At 41.8% G+C, this 17,370-nt stretch overlaps 1 protein-coding gene across 1 annotated transcript in view; it reads left to right on the top strand.

The window, feature by feature from the left end:
• Positions 1-14,290: 14,290 nt before the first annotated feature.
• MAPK11 (mitogen-activated protein kinase 11) overlaps positions 14,291-17,370 on the top strand; it is a 33,872-nt gene continuing 30,792 nt past the window's right edge. Inside the window, exon 1 of the mRNA XM_040549566.1 lies at positions 14,291-14,491. Within this exon, the coding sequence (XP_040405500.1) occupies positions 14,379-14,491 (113 nt within the window). The 5' untranslated portion in view covers positions 14,291-14,378. The remainder of the gene's footprint in view (positions 14,492-17,370) is intronic.

Genomic DNA, 17,370 nt, shown 5'->3' with positions numbered 1-17,370 from the left:
GAGGAGTTCATATCACCATGAATCAAGTTATGTTTTATTTAAAGACATTTTTTGGGCAGCTCAGAGTTAAAGATGTGATCTTGTTAGGTCAGGAATGCTCTCATTTCGATGATTTAGGTTTCAGAAGGGAAAGTCCCTGAAACTGATATGGAAGTTGGATGCCATGCCTTCATGCACCCCCCTCCCATGAGATGTTTGTTTGTTTGAAATTTTACTGTATATCAGAAGTCAGTGCAAAGCTAGGTGGATTGCCGTAATAACAGTGACCTATGGCTGGATTGGGGTTTACCTCCAAGCCCATTCATATGACTTATGCCAAGGTTACTGAAAATCAGACAGTACCAAAGGAGAGACATTTCTGTCTACAGATTCCCATGGCCTCTTCTGCCATACATCTTTCTTTTCACACACACATGCACACACACACACACACACAAAAGTAAACAAAACATAAGGACCAAACCCACCAAGTCCAAGCAGCCAATTAATAAAGAAAAGAAATACTTCAGGTCAAGGGAGATGAACGAACCTGCCTCCCCCAGCAGACTATTCAGCTGCCAGAATAGCTGCTATCACAAAGCTTGTGCGTGACCCAGTCACTTTTTGTTCTGAAAACATTTCCTGCTGCAATAGACTGTTTGGCCCTGGAGCCTCCGTTTTCCTGTGTTTCTCACTGTCAGAAAGTGCGCAGATTTGCATTACTTGTATCAACGCAGCAGCAGTCAGCAATATTTAAAACATCATCAGAAGTGCAGGGAGCCAATGACATCAGTTCTGACTGATTATCATTTTCTAACTGAAAATTGAATATTTTTGTTAGCAGCTTTTGCCAAGTGTATTTACTTGAAGCACTTCACCCATTCCTGTACTTGTGCCTGCTCAGCACTGCTCTGTTACCTGTGAATACCTGAGCTGCTTCTAAATAAGTCACAGAAGTGTGAAGTTGCACATCTGGTAACTAGCTCCACCTTCTCTTTAATGTTGCCTTGGCCACCTTTACCCCACACACAGTGTGCAGCATGGATATGCCCCTCAGGATAAGTTCACAAGGCAAAATGAAGGTGCTGGGTCATGGATTGGTAACAGTACCTATGATGCTTTAAGATCACAGTCCGTAGCACATGCTGGCAACCAAAGCAGGCACAACCAGAGGCAATAAAAATGTGTTCAGTGTTACACTCTGAGCTGTTGGGTCTTTCCCCAAAAGCTCCTGTTTATTCCCCTCCATGACAGCAAGAGCATGCACCTTCCCAGGACGAAAGGACCTGAAACCAGGCTGCATCGCTGTGCAGGAGCCAGAAACTCAACATCAGGAGGACATACGTGGCACAGGGTGAAGGATGTATCTCTCTACACTATGTAAATTGGGGGTGTAATGTCCCTAGGCATAAGCTGATGCAGGAATGGGGTTCATCTCTCACATTTACCTGCTTACATTATTGGGGTGTTTGCTCTTGCACAGGAAGAAGCTAAGGTTTCTCTTAGGCCAGTTTCTGGCCTGTTCTGTTGTTCCCAATCCCAACACTTTATTTTCTGATACTCTTAGTACTCCACTGCATCAACTGATGCTCATTGGATGCTCCACTGGTCCTGTCACCCAGGCTGAAATTTGTGTGCTTGCGTACCCTACCAGTCACATATTTCCTCGGCTGGATGTGCAACTTTTTAGATATTCCTATAGACCCTCACTACCAAGCAAACTCAATACCTAGAATTTTTTATGACTTTTACCCTCAGAAAGAGGTAACAACTGTTATTTTTGTATTAGAAGTGGAGGAAATACAGGAGGTCAATTTCAGAAAGTCAGCTTTGATGGCCATGTCTGTTTGTAGACAACAATTTGATGCTAAAGTCTAATACCACAAGTTTCAAAACTCTGTCTTATACTCCTACTGCCTAAGTCCATAGATATTTGGGTTTTAATATTCAAGGTCCCTCACCTACAGATCCACTTTTGTAAATAAATGGAACAGCCTCCATCTTTTCAGCCCTTGCAAATCAAGTCTCTCATACCTGAGCTGACTAAGATCTAAAAATTAGTCTTTTTTGAAGTGCATGCATTGAGCTCCTTCTCTAGAAGGTGTGCTTCAGATGGTTATGGTATTCAGGAAAAGAGTGGCTGGATTCTGTGCTTATTTCTGCTTATTCAGGCTCAAAACTGTCTTTTCCTCTCTTTGCCCTGTCTTTTCTAGGATGTTAAGGACTTGGGTTATGGAAGTGTAGCAGTGCTCTTAATTTTGTTGTTTTTAACAGCTCAGTTTTACAAATGGTAATCAAATATTCCCTACCAAGAGAAAGAGAGGATTATTTTAAATTTTAAGAATTGTTCTTGATGACTTGGTTAAAGCAATGACTGAAATCCAGATATGCTAACCAACAGAGGAGCAGCTTACTTGCCCTGCAGTTTATTTGGTCTTTAAATTCCGTCTGTACAAAACCCTAGATCTTCTGTAAGAGGAACAGGTTCTCCTTCCCATCCCAATTTGATCCATTTGCACTTCCCTTCCTCTCCCCCCCATACCTTTGAACGTGGGGACTGGAACAGCCTTAGCCAGTGGGCAGAAATATGGGGTTCAGAACAGTTCGTTTGAAGAAAGAATTAAAATCATACTTCTCACTTCAAAATGAGTTTTCCAATTGCTGAAGTCTTGTATAGAAATGTATCTGTTTCTCCCACTTTTAGAAGAAAGGAGTGACTCTTTCTCTAACACTTGCTAGATACTGAATCCCTGTCTTGGCAGTATATTCTTCAGAGGATGAGCACTGGAAAGTTTTAGGCCTTAAAAAAAAAAAAAAATGCCTTTTAAAGTATCTGGACCAGACAAACTAAATGCTTTGCATCAAATCTCATTGCATGTGTGTGAGACAAGAACTGAACACACATTTCTTAAGGTCTGAGCAACTGCCCGTGCCAGTGAACACCCTTCCCTTCCCCTCTCTGGCTGATAAGGGATGTGTCTGTTGCTCTCTGGAAGGCCTGAGGCAATGTGTGGCTTCTGGTAAACAAAAGCAAGAGACAGGATTCAAGTTGTGCTGAAGCCTGCCTGCTGACCTATAGTCATAGCTGAGGCTATAATTGTCTTCTCCTTATGGCTGCAAATGGGACAGCTGCTACTTTAACAGATTGCCAACCACTTGCAGCGGTATGGAGCATCTTACTTCCCAAAGCCACCTGGCCATACTTTACCAAGTTACCTGCCAAAAAGAGAAACAGCATTGTTCTTGCTTGCTCTGCGTTTGTCCAAGATTTATTTATAATAAATATATATTTCTATTCACAAAAATAGATTTCTCTTTAATTTTCTTTCCTGCTTTGAAGAGGAAAAACAGAGAGAGGAAAAAAGCAATAACCTACCATTTGGCTTCAGTCACTAGTTACTGGTTTTGACCATCTAGCAGCTCTCATATAAATGCTTTAAAATCATGGAAAGCTATTCCCTGTGTGCCTTTGCATTAGTTCAGAGAACTCATCATAATGACTTCTGATTGTGGCATTTCCTGATTACAGGATTGCAGCTTACTCCTGTACAAGGGAGTGAAAAAACACAGTGTTTATGGTTGGGTTGACCAGGAAAGCTGCACATGCAGGGAAAGGCAAGAGGCATGTGATTGCTTTCTGGAACAGTAAAGCTATTAGCTCTGTGGCAGAGGCCTAGAGCTGGAAAGATTGTGTTCATTGTGCTGGGGGAATTATTGGACTGACTAACGGAGGTTGCCATATGTGTGAAGCATTTGTGTAGTTTCCTTTCTATGATTACAGTTATTTCATTAAATAACAGGGAAAGCTACAGCATTTAAAGTCTAAACCTCCTCATCTGTTGCCACTTCCTCTCAGAGTATCACTTGTCACATTCCCTATGCTAAGGACCATCACCTTCATCAAAAGATCTAATGAAACATATTTATCTCTAAGGTAGACTATTGTCAATTTATACCTGAGAAAGCAAGCTTTAAGCCTTGACTATGTTTCTATAGTCCTTGATGACTTGTTGATTAAATATTGTATAGGTATTAGTTCAGTTTGAGTTATGCTTACTGCAGACCTCATGCATGGAAAGTCAGGTCAGTGAGCCCAAACCCAGTGATTTTGTTACTTATGCTCTCTTAGCAGTGATCCCTTTGGGCTATTCTCACACCCATACTGTCTACAGCTTGCACTACTGAGGGAAAATTCCCTGCTAGGCGGATTCCTCCAACCGTACAGGCTGGATCTATCAGCAGAAGGGCAAGAAGTAGACATAAGGGAAGAAAGAGAGCATGCAGAACCCAGTAGGTCAAACCACCTCCTTCTGGGTAAGTTAACGAGAGAGTGCACTGCACGGCAGTGGGGGCTACAGCCCATCTGCCTTCAATTTCTTTTTGTCTTCTTCTCTGCCATGTGTGACTGTGGGAAATGTCTCCAGGGTTTGTCTTGGTCTAAGATAAATAGGAAAGAAAGAAAGGAAACAGCAAGAGAACTTGTTCACACTATTGGGGTGAACATCTAGGAAAGGAATGTCTAGGAATATTTAGAGAAAGTTCTTCTCCTTAGTAAAGCAGAACTGCTGATAACAAGGCTTGTGTGACTACAGAATGAACTAATTGAAAACAGGGTTGCACTTGAAGGAGAATCCTGACCTCTCATCTTAAATTTTAAACCAAAATGATTTTTTTTTCTGGTCTAACCACCTTTATTTGTAGAGTCATGAAGATCTGAGCTCCATTGTATTTAAGTTCTGTAGTACAGTGTGGTTGTGAGGTACAGTGGGTCACTGGACAAAGGAAATTACCTGGGGGTCTGGGCCTTCGCAGAGAAGTCTTGTGCTGTTTCTTACCCATATGTTGTGATTCAGCTTTTCCTTCTCTTTGTTATTTTGTCTTTTGTTTGTGTGACTTGTAAGAGGAATGTCACAAGACTGAGAAGGAGTCTCACAGGTCAAGTCTGGGCTCCTGTTGTCATCAAATATAACAATCACAACTGATGCAAAACTGTGCGTTGATGTAGTCCACTATGAATACCTTGATGGGGTCCAATCTCTATAAGTTATTGTCTTCTGAGAGTCCTGCCAATTTGGAATAAGGTTGAAATCCTAAACTGGAAATGAGGAAGAAGGAGAAGCTATCTGAACGAAACTATAAAACCTCACCATCTTTGCAGCTGTTGTAACTCAAGAAAACCACTTGTCCAGGAGGTGAAAAAGCTTCAGAAGTCTGGATGCTTGCAAAAAAAATCTGCTGCTCTACTGCAAGGGGAGTGTGGGTGTTTATAATAGCTAGTGACATAATTTATTGATCATCTGCGAATAAAGGAGTTGCTCCATAGCTAGCAATTTCTGTAAGTCAGCACACAAAATAGTGCTGAGATTGAATGACTTTGCATGTTCACCAGTCCACAAAGCTACTGGTGACTACAAAGCTCTTCTGCTCCCACAGCAGAGCCAAACAGGATGTACAATATTTTCCCAGCATGCGGCTGAATTAAGAGTTTGGTGGAACATCATGAATTTAGCAATTCATCACATGAAAGCAAAGGACAGCAAAAACTGTAGGAAAAGTAACAGTGACGGTACATGGCCTGGTCTGAACGCTCATGGATTTGACTGGCACTTGGATATCACTGCGCTCAAAACCCAGTAGGATCACCAGCAGACTCTATTTGCATACAGGCAAAATGCCACTTCTTCACTGAGCTCCTGCTAACATGCTTGTTGTCTAAACTGGAGGAAAAAACAGTCTAGAACAGGGCCTTTGAAATGTTGCTAACCCTTGTGTCAAAAAGATTTGTTAGTGTGGTATATGCAAATTGAGGCAACCCCAGACATTGATCTAGGCCTCAAAAATACCCTAATAATTGCTGAGTTAGAGAGAGAAGTGGTGAAGATGCTAAATTGATTCAACAGTATCACACAGAATAAGAAAATACAGATCAAATGGAAGGAGTAATGGACATTCTTCAGACATTCTTTAAGTCCAAAAGACAGTAAACAACTAGAATTTTTGAATACATACAAAAAAATCTTTCAAATGAAGCTTGATTCAAGGTTTACCGCTTCTGCATTTTGAAACAGGAGAAGTTGTGAAAACCTGTAAAAGAGGAAAAGATAAAGAAGCCTGTGTGCTTCTAAAATGTCTGCTGGGGAAAGCCTTCTACAGAGCTCTAGAAGGAGGATTGCCTAAAACTGATACATTATTTGCTAAAGCTCTGTGTTATCAAACAGAGGGATAAAGACTGGCAGAGAGAATTAGTTTAAATGGCAATGCTTACAATCAATCTGAGGTTTCTAAGAAAATATTGGGCCCTATCCCAAAGCAAAAATTGTTGAAACTGCTGGACAAGGCAGTTGGCTGATGTCTCTTAGGTGGAAATGAGGACAGACTGCAACAGATGAAATCAAAAAATTATACATGGAGAAGAAGCTGCTGGGGTGAGATGGAGTATGTTACCATGGCTGTAATAAAGACAGGCTCACACCAGCTCTGAGATTATTTCAAAAACACCACTATCATGACATAAAAATCACTATCTGTTATCTACATGGAAGGATATACTTGACTCATTAACTAGTGATAAGAATTTGCTTAAGATGTACTAAGTGTAATCCTACATAAAATTGAGATCGAAGTGGTGTTAAGGAACATTAGCTTACCAAGGTTTTTACTGTAAAATGGGCTGGTGTTTACAACAAAATTTCTGTCTTTGCCAGTTAAGGCGTCCTGTATTGGTTCCCCTTTGTGTGGCAGAAACAGTAACTTCACATGCATTGAAAAATTATATTGAATTGCCTCTTGTCTTTGCTTGTAGGTCTCTTATCTCTGCCAAACATAATTATGCTTAAATTGAAAGATAAGCCCCAAATGCACTCTGGGGATGTAGAAGGTTTTGCCACAGGTCACCATCCTGTCACTGAAATGTCACACAAAGAAGGCAGTGGACACAACCGTCATTTTTGAAAGCCCACTGCTATGCCATTCATGTTCAATTCAGTAAGAAAATGTGGCCTGTTGGTTATTAGCAGGAGAACAGTAAGCAAGCAGGAACAAGGACAGTCTGTAAGTTTTGCTACAGGGGGCGTAAAACCTTAAGAAAACTGGGAATGGTTAATTCTGGCTTAAAAAATAGAATATAATACAAGAAAGGACTACTTTAAAAACTCCCCTGTGGCCACAGAAAACCGTGTCACAACTATTTTTTCATGAAATAATCACCTCCACATGAGGAGTTGCTAGAGTTTTTGTTCACCCTTCTTCTCAGAACCATAAAGGAAAGGGTCGGCCTGTCTTAGAAGAGGAGACGTAAGGAGATTGGCATATTTAATCTGAACATTGCCACAGACATGTCTGATGGTGAGAAATGCACTGGGGGAAATAGAAACACCAGGGAATGGCCACTTTGGTAGTTTAGAGACTAGTGTCAATTTTCTGATAAGGGTAACAAAAATTAACTGCTTTTAAGTTGGCACATAGTAGGTTCGTGATGGTGAAGGTAGGAGCTGTAACTCAGTGATCTGGGAGGTTGCCCCCAGCCTCATATCCCCTGTTGACACCATTGCCTCTCCTTGGACATCCCCTCCAACATTGTTCCCTCTGCCTTTTTGCCTGACCATATACTTGCTGCAGCTAGGATCTGCCTCTCGTATTTCTTGAAACTGCTGATAACTCCACTCCCTTCCAGGCCTTCTGATCTTCCGCTGACATAGCATTCCCTTTGTTAAGCTCCGCTTTATAAGAGGAATATTAAAAGAATTAAAGTCTGAGGTTCAGGTCCCTCAATTGATTGTCAAAAGAACCTTATCTCTGTCATTGCTTTTATTAATTGTTTTAACTGTGTACAGTCAGATACCATAGTACATAACAGGTAAAGTGAGGCATCACCTGATATTTACTTCTGAAATATTAGTAGACATATGTCTATGCCTTTATTTGTTTTAAGAGGACAGTACACATATAAGAAGGTTGTTTGATCTGTGGGCAGAGCTTATGCAGCTCCAGTCATAAGAACTCCCATAAGTACAAGAAAAGCTGAAGACTAATAAGCTGCTCTTTCACAGCAGTTTCACACAGACTGTGTAGGTTCATTAGGAGAAGTATGATTAGATTGCAGTGGATGCATGGTCTACATAGTGTGAAGGATGCCATGAGTATCAAACACGTGCTGAATGATGATGAAACTGTGAAAACTTTTGCCTTTATGAATGGCAGCTTTTGAACAGTGTGGACTACATGGATCACAGTTCTAACCCAAGCGGCTGTTTGAAATGATTTGAAACACATCACATTATTGTCTTGCCTTCCTGCCACAATAATATTAGCAGAAAGTTTGATGCAAGTATTTAACAAGTATGTTGTGGGTCCGAATGTGCCTGGTAAATGCAGTGTGCTAAGCCATGCAACAGCTGTTTCCTTGGGTTTATCAAGCCCCTGTGAAGCCTCAGTAAAGGGCATGCCTCCATCAGGTCTGTCATTGTCTGCACTGCTCAACATCTGCAATGTAATTTGTCACATTATAGCCGTTATTTGGAGCCTTGCTGACACACGTGCTTTGAGCAAACAAAAGGCTGTTCAGCAAGGTCCAAAGACAGGACATAAAGTTGAAACTGAGAAGGTGACACTATAAAATCAGTGAGGAGGATCTTTTTGATATTGAAGTAGAAATTCCACTTTGCACCTTGGTGGAATAGCAGACTGCACAATGGAGTCATGCTGGTGGGAAGAAAAAAGGAGAAGAAAAAAAAAAAAACACCTGCAGATATGTTGGAGAGGTTCATAGGTTCATATACAACAGAAGAACTGAATTAGTACATTTTTTCTCAAGTAGCCTGAGAGTTGCATCCTCACCACATATCAAACAATGACTGAAAAACACAGCATTGGAGACAAGGCAGTAGTTTTGGTATAAGGGTGATGTAACCACTTTATGGGAGATGAAAAGCACCAGACTGAAGTACAAAATTCTGTAGATGAGTAGCAGATGGTAAATGAAAACTTGAATACATGCATCCCATACTAAGCCAGGCTGATATTTACTAGCTATTTTTTTTCTGCTTTGACAAGTTTTAGCATCAGTAACTGTTTCCTCTAGGTGCTCATAAAGAGTTAAAGCTGAATCAGAATTCACAAATTGTTCTCCCTTAACTGCAAATATTTGTGTATTTTTAAAGCATGCCAGTAGTGCTTACCTTGTCTTACAGCGTTGAAGCTCACAGGAACCAGCCAGAGCAGCCCTACAGATGCAGCTATTTCATGCAAATTTGTACATATCTACAAGAATAGCTATTAAGAAGCCCTCTAAGTAACACATTCTCTTCATACTGACTTAGTGTGTAGAATTAACACAATTTTAGGCAAATGGACAACTCATGAATACAACTGTTCCAATTCATAAATATTTTTGATTGTAATTAAAAGGATACATAATTAGGAATGCACAGCCATTTTAAGGGTCCTACAGTGCTTTCTTCAGAGCTAAATGAGACTACACAATAGCCAATTAAACAGCCTTCCTCGAGTGGGATTTCTTATAAGTATTGGAAAAGCAGAGAGCTTGGTTTATGTCAGCTATTACATAAACATTTGTTTTTATCTTTGGAGACTCTTCAGAGTCAACCAGGTGAAATTTACAACTGATGTTTATCCAAGACTCAAACCCAAATGAATGCATTTGGAACAATGTGTTCTTGCTCAATGAAATCTGTCTTTGACTTGAATGGGAGCAGTGCTGGGCTCTCTGCAACTGCTGATTATGCATGTCAATATTAGGCTGCGTTTGAATGATGCCATATTATGCATAAGAATAAAGTATGGAGTTGTTGGGAGACACAAAGCAACATAATTACATGGATGGCAAGAGAAATACAAAGCAAAATATAGCAGCATATACTAATAGCTTAACTCAGTCTTGTCTCATTATATGTGGATCTTTGTTCACTTAATTAGGAATTATTTTAAAGTTAAATCTCTATTTTTTTTCTAATTATAGCCTTGTTCTGAAAATGCATACACTGAGAAGCCCTTGTTCACATGACTGAGCAGGATATTGTATTCGATTAAATTCACTTTGGAGACTTGTGACACCAATTGCTAACTTGTTTGCAGTTCCAATCGCTTTGAAAATCCAATATTACTTGAAGCTAGATTAATACCCATATGTTCCTGGATGAAGAAAACATTGCAACTGTGTACTGGTAGACTATAGGAGACTGAGATATGCTTCACTGTTAACTCCAGGTAAAGGAGGCTGTTTCAATTTCTTCAGAGACATTCATTCAACAGGATATGAGAAAAATTTCCTACCCTGTGTCCACAGCAGTATGAAAGGAATATTGGAAGAATATTGTTGACAGTGTCTAAAAATAATAATCATAGATAGTATGAGTGCTATTGCTATCTGAGGTAATATCAATATTATATATATACATCCTTAAAGTAGGGAAACGATCCTAGTCTCAGTTTAAAAGTGTGGAAAGGTGGCAGAAGGATATCAAGCAACCAACCCAATTCAACACAGAAAATGTGGGAGACAGAAAGAAACAAAGCCCCAACACTGAACTCTAAATTAGAGTCCATCTTCTCAGAAATAATAAAAACCTGTTCTTGACATGTAATTATTCTGATATAATCTGAATTTTTAAAAACTTCAGCCAATAGCAGGATTCCTCAGTGGGTTTCATGTTTTCTCATGGGAGACACGGATTTTTTTGACCAAACTTGAGGTCCAAAAGGAGTAGCTAAATTTCAGTGGTTTTCTCCAAAGTGAGACCCCTACTGTTCCAGCAACATAAGCTTCTGCGGTTTAAATATCTAAGTTGTAACGTGACATAATAGTCTCAAATGGGAGCAGTTTATCTGAATCAACTTGGGTAGTGCATAAGGTTACCAAATGGGTATTTGGTGGCAAAGGGCAAGTCAAACTGGTGTTGTTAATAGCAGAAATAAGAATGACACTACCTTGCAGGCAAATGCAACAAGCGTCTTGTAACTCAATAACAAAGATATACAGTCTCTTGCAAAGCAATCTCATGCAAACTGATGTATTAAGACCAGCTAATGATTGACTTGCTATTTACAGAGGGCTCCATTAAGCCTTTCCTGTTGCCTGTACTTCGTCTTTTATGTCATTACAAACAGTGACAGCTTTCCTATGTAATAATTACATATTCATAGACATGGTTTCAGAAATTCACAATAACCTGAAAATAAAACCAGCACTATAGCTAATTACCACAATGTTTTATTGTTCACAATAATGTATATAACATGCCAAGATCAATTTTTCTTTTATAAACATGTCAAATATTCCTTACAACATTTTCAAAAGACAGCAGGATAGAAAACATCTTCATGGTATTCTCAGTTTTCTTTTACTGTTATTCATTTGAGGTGGTTATGGTGAAATCTATTCATGGGCATCTCCGAGTTCACAATTAACTCTGTAGCAGATCTAGCAGCAGAACCAAGGTGGTTCATTCTAAAACTTCACTGATATTTTGTAAATCTTTGGTTAAAGCATCCCTCAGTTTACAGGAATTACACTGGGAACAGTCAGAACTCCATTGTGCTGACATACGATGTTTTCCACAGCCTGTTTTAAATCAGTCCTGGTTTTACAATACCATGAATCTATTTCCAACCAGGAAATGACATGTTTTCACTATTTAGGTGGCTCTCTTTCTTCCTTTGAATTTCCATTTTTATTATTAGCATCAACGTTGCAAAGAGTTATGCATCAGGCAGTGCAGGCAGGAAGGGGCACTTACCAACATAGTGCCCACTATCAGTTTTATGGCTTCCCCTGGCCCACGGTCAGCCCTAACGCGGCTTTAGGTGCAGCTTAATGTGGCATTATCTCATGTACTGGAAATGAAAGTTCCTAAGAAGGCAAGTATATACAGAGGAAGCCATAACCTTATTACTTCCTTATTCCTTCACACCTCTTCAGAGTGCACTCACACTCCTCTCTGTTGTACATGTAAACAACTGGCCAGCCTGTAAAACAGGATCTAGCAGAAAAGAAGATGGCTCACTGAGAAAGCAGCCTCTTCCTTTTCATCATGCTGCCTTAGCTGAGTCAGCAAGGATGGATGAGCTGTTCCTCCCACAGCAGAAAAGGAGGAGCAGCTGGATAGGGCTTGCTTTACAGGAGGTGTTGAGAGACATATAACCTACCTAGCTCTGAAACAACTCAAATGTGTTGTCCTCCATGGTCCCTGGGTTCCTGGGGGTTAATTTCATTCCCTCCAGATTTATCATATATGGATTTTAGCTCGTGATATTTCACAAAATCTTAGTTAAAAGAAACTAATCCTACTGAATAGAAATGTCAGTATAATTAATGCAGGAGGGTAAACAGGTGGTTATTGGGGTGTAATGGGGATTCATTTTGTAAGCATGCTTTTTAATATCTCCCTCATTACATGGAGAAGAACATTGTATATGTAGTATCCAATAAAACATGGTAATCAAACACAATCTCACAGTAATGATTGCAACACAAATATCTGACAGAAGCTCACAGAAGACAGGAAATTGAGAGAGACTGTAAATATCAATGACAAAAAATTAACTCCTGTGGGAATTGCATGATTAGAAGCTTGAGCAGATATGGATAGATTTAACTTCCAAAAATCATTGATGCAGTTAGCAAGAAACAATCTAACGCTTGGTGAGTGGGTGAAGGTCCAGAGGCCAAAACACTGCAAGAGGCTAAGTACAGTAAGTCAGCAAGTAGGATTATTTGCTTCATTTTTGGCACTGTAAAACATTTTGGCTATCTTACTTTAGGAGGGTAGGGAAGAAATATTTCTTCTTGGCTTGGTATAGAGTGACTACTGTTATTCTGATTTTAAAATTCAAAATGGTAGTACTGAGAAAAAAACAAGATACATAAATGAGTTATTAGATTTTTCACACTTGCCACTTACTCCATATACTATGCCCAGAAATTAACAACACAGAAAGGGACCAAGGAGCAGATTCTAGAGGACCAGAGATGTTCGTTGCACTAGAGCAGGGTGGAAAAAAAACTTAGGTTGTGGCTTTGGAATTTCTTAGTTCTCCTTGTGTGGATGGTTCCAAATGGTTGTACTCATATAATTCATGGACTTTTTTAACCTGAAATGCAATGAGCAAATGCCAGTTGCTGGTGCTGTTCACTCAGGTAGTCTTGGTATGGAAGTCCAACGTGATCTGGGATTTCAGAGCTGAACTTGAACTGTACAGTGCTTGGAGCATCCATAAAACTTGCCTTCTGGCTCATTATGCTTGGAATTATCCAAGTGTACATGTTTTGTATACTCACAGTGCTGTCCTACCATAAGGCTGAGCACCCTTTTGTCTGAACTGCAATGCTTGGTATAGGAAGATGGTGCCCTTATATGAGGCTTCTGAAAAGACAGGATCTACTTTCCCCACTGCTTCAAAAGCAGATGCAGAATAATCTCCATACAGTGAATCTATGCAAGCAGGCTGCATACAAGTTATTTAGAGGCGCTCAAGGGAGTGTAAGAAGTTATAAAAGGAAATTATACGCAGGCAAATACAGGGGTAATGCTGCTGATTCCAGAGGCAAATATAGTGGTAACATTGCTGATTCCACAAGTCGCTGAGATACTGTATCAGTGTATTTTGAAAACAAACAAACAACAATAAAAGAACCACCAACAAATAAACAAATCAGAGAACATTTTAATTTAGGTGGTGTGTTTGGGGGATTTAACATTTTCAAGACTTTTCCCATCTTCATCTTGAGGGCTTGAGTCTTTGGTGAAGGGCCTGGAACACAAGTCCTGTGAGGAGCGGCTGAGGGAACTGGGGTTGTTTAGTCTGGAGAAGAGGAGGCTCAGGGGAGACCTCATTGCTCTCTACAGCTACCTGAAAGGAGGGTGTGGGGAGCCGGGGGTCGGCCTCTTCTCTCAGGTAACTAGTGATAGGACTAGAGGGAATGGCCTCGAGTTGTGCCAGGGGAGGTTCCGGCTGGAAATGAGGAAACATTTCTTCTCAGAAAGCGCAGTCAGGCATTGGAAGAGGTTGCCCAGGGAGGTGGTGGAGTCACCGTCCCTGGGGGTGTTTAAGCAAAGGTTGGACGTGGTGCTAGGGGACATGGTCTAGTGGTGACACTGGTGGCAGGGTGATGGTTGCACCAGATGATCTCGGAGGGCTTTTTCAACCCTAACGATTCTGCGCGGGGCAAGGAGGTGGCCGAGAGGTGTGTTGGCGGCACCGCCACCTCCCCGGCCGCGACTCCTGTCCCTGCTGCTGCCACCCCTGTCCTCCGCCTTCCCCTCCCCTTCCCCTCCCGGTCCCTCCTCCCCGGCGGCGCCGGCCGTGCCCGCCTCGCTCCCCGCCCCGGCTGAGGGGCGGCTGCCGCTGCTGCTGCTGCCGCTGCCGGCGGCGGCTCCGCCAAAATGTCCGAGCGCGGCGGCTTCTACCGGCAGGAGCTCAACAAGACGGTGTGGGAGGTGCCGCAGCGCTACCAGAACCTCACCCCCGTGGGCTCCGGCGCCTACGGCTCCGTGTGGTAGGTGCGGGGCGGCGGGAGAGGGGCCGGCAGCCGGCAGGTGCTGCCCGGGGGGCCCCGCTCCGCCCGCCCGGCGCCGGGCACACAATGCCGGCCGGGGCCGCCAGGCCTCGCCGCCGACCTGCGTGCAGCCGAGCGGGGCTCGGGGCGGCTCGCCCGGGGTGGGAACGGGGCGCCGAGTGGGGCCGGGGGTGTCCCCGCCGGCAGCGGGGAGCGGCGGCGGGCGCTCTCCCTTCAGCACGCCGCCCTCCCTGCCTCCCTCACGGCCGCCCGGGGCCGCCGGCCGTGCCTCGCCGTAACCCGGGCAACCGGGCAGCCGCGCCGGCCTTCCCTCAGGGAAAGTTGGGGGCCCCCGTGACGGCCCGCTCGGGCTGGAGGTGGTTGCCCCAGAGCTGAAAATGTTGCACAGTCATGGCGTGCCCCAGTGGGAAACGGGCACCTGTCCCCACACACGGTCGTGGTCCCCTCACACGGTCGTGGTCCCCTCACACGGTCGTGGTCCCCACTTGTAGGGTTTGGGGAAGGGCTGTAGGGCTGCCTGTTGCTGGCCCCCTCAGTCCCGCTGCTCGTCCGCTCCATGTCGTCGCCGTATAAACCCTACGTCTGCACGTGTGTCCATGAGCTCCGCTCTTCCTGGCAAACGAGGCAATGGCAGGACCACTGAACAAAGAATCGGGTTGAATTTTCACCTCAGAAACAAGCGGGGTGGCTGGAGCCCCTTGGGGACCCCTCTCAGGCGAGGCAGGCTGCAGACCGCTGTGGGAGAGAGGGGTTTTGCTGGGGGGCTTCAGGGGGAGACACAAATTAGGACAGAACGAGGCCCCAAGGACTTTGGAGTCTTATTGTTGCATAAGGGTTTATCACATCTCCTTATCATACAGCCGTTTCCGTTTTTTTTTAGTGAATTCCTATAGCGAGTTTGCAGTTTGGGGAGCTCCCGGCGCAGATCAGGCTATTGCTTTCATGTTTGATGCACGCTTTGCTTACAAAAGCTTTGAATCAATGTTTGGAAATAATAGTAATGTTTAAGGAGTTTCTGTAAAAGAAGCATGCTGCTTTTATAAGCTAAATGGAAGTACGTAAAAACAATATATAGCAGGCCTTCAAGCAAATGTGCTATACCAAAAAGGTTTCTTTAGAACTTAACTTTTTGCCATTGACTAAACTTGTGAATAGTCTCACTCACTTTTTCCTCTTCACAGCCAGATACTGGAGAACGTTTATGGAGTTTCTTATTTATTGCTTCCTTCTCTAGCTCCGTGAAGTGCCTCTGTTACAAGTAAAATAGGAATATGTATTTAAAAGCCCTCCGATAACCAGCAGAAACACTCAGGACTAGTGAGGACTATCTTTTAATTCTTCTCTTCTTTATTATTTTAGTTTTATGTTTTCACCAGGGAAATATAGGCAAACATTGTGTAAATATTGATACCTCTCATTGTAGTTAAGGGTATAGTCCTGTGTCTATCTGATTGTTGTGAATAGTTTCACAAGGACATAGTTTATTTAGAAGACAAATTCTTAGTTTTCTTTCTCTATGATTTTACAAAGTAGGAGCTGGTTATATAGTATGAGAAAAAACTACTGTCGTATTCCAATGAAACCTGCATTTCTGATTAGTTTTCCTGTTTATACTTCCCTAGTCTTAAGGGGAAGAACTACTCTGCTGAATTTTGTAATGAGATGTCAAGACTTTTGAGAAATTGCAAAGGAAATGAAAACATGTGGTGGTTCACTTGCAGCACAGCTGGCGTTTTGTTGTTGTTTTTGTGGTTTGTTTTGTTTTTTTTAAACAGTGTTAGTGTTAATTTATTGTACCTACTTCTTTGCTGTCCGTGAAGCAAATCCCAGTATTTTGTCAATGGAGAAACCTAGAACTGGCATATAGAATGAAGACTGGAAGATGCTATAGGAAAGGTTTATTCTAAAATATACGTTTAGGAATTAAATAGAGTAATAAAATATTGCTCTACATTAATAGCCTTGTTAACATCGATGAACTATAAACCCAAACAGATCTTGAATGTGAGGAAAAGGTTCATGTCTCAGAAAAGCCATCTATTTTTAGTCTGTATTGAAATTGATTTTTTCCCTCTATATGCACATGCTTTACTCAGGAGACACACGAGACACAATCATTCCCTTGAGTAATATGCTATATTGCTTTTGTGAATAATTGTACTCCTATTCAGTAAAATGTCTAAAAACATGTTTAAGTCTTACAGAAACCATTGGAATTAAACAAATTCTTAAGTGCTTTGCTGAATAGAAGCCAAAGTCCTGAACTCCAAACACTGGCTTTAAAACAGGAACAAAGTTGTTGTAACAAATCTTTTTTTTTTTTTTTTTTTTACCTCAGGGAACCTCTTCTGTAGTCTTACCCTTTCCTTTTTTACAGTAAATTGTCAGCAACATCAGATAGACTTGTGCAACTAAAGTGATACTTGGTAATAAGTATAAGGCAAATATTTGCATTTACACTAACTTCTGATTGCCGTTTTCTTTGCTTGCAGCTCTGAATCTATTGAAGAGTTTGTGTCAGGAGGCCATGTTTTGGCCCAATTTATCGATGTTTCGTACGTTTAATACAGTTTGCATTTGGATTAATTATTACGTACCTCTCCAAAAGTGAATTTGTTTCAAAATGCTAATATTGATATCAAGCACAGTGCTTCCCAGTATGCTTTTCTTCTTTTTTATTTAGATGCAGATATGTATAAAATATCTGCCTTGGTACCAGGAACTTTACTGCTTTTCTCACTTCGAATGCACATCATACAGAAAAGTCCTTCTTGGAAATCCTGGAAAGATCGCAGCCACACTGCTGAAGGGAGTTGCGCTTCAGCATCCACATGAACCAGAGAGAGAACTGTGAGCTC

This window comes from Cygnus olor, chromosome 1 (genome assembly GCF_009769625.2).
Source record: "Cygnus olor isolate bCygOlo1 chromosome 1, bCygOlo1.pri.v2, whole genome shotgun sequence".
Taxonomy (NCBI): Eukaryota; Metazoa; Chordata; class Aves; order Anseriformes; family Anatidae; genus Cygnus; species Cygnus olor.
Note: the sequence above shows the minus strand (reverse complement) of the source record. Positions and strands in the feature narration are given on the sequence as shown.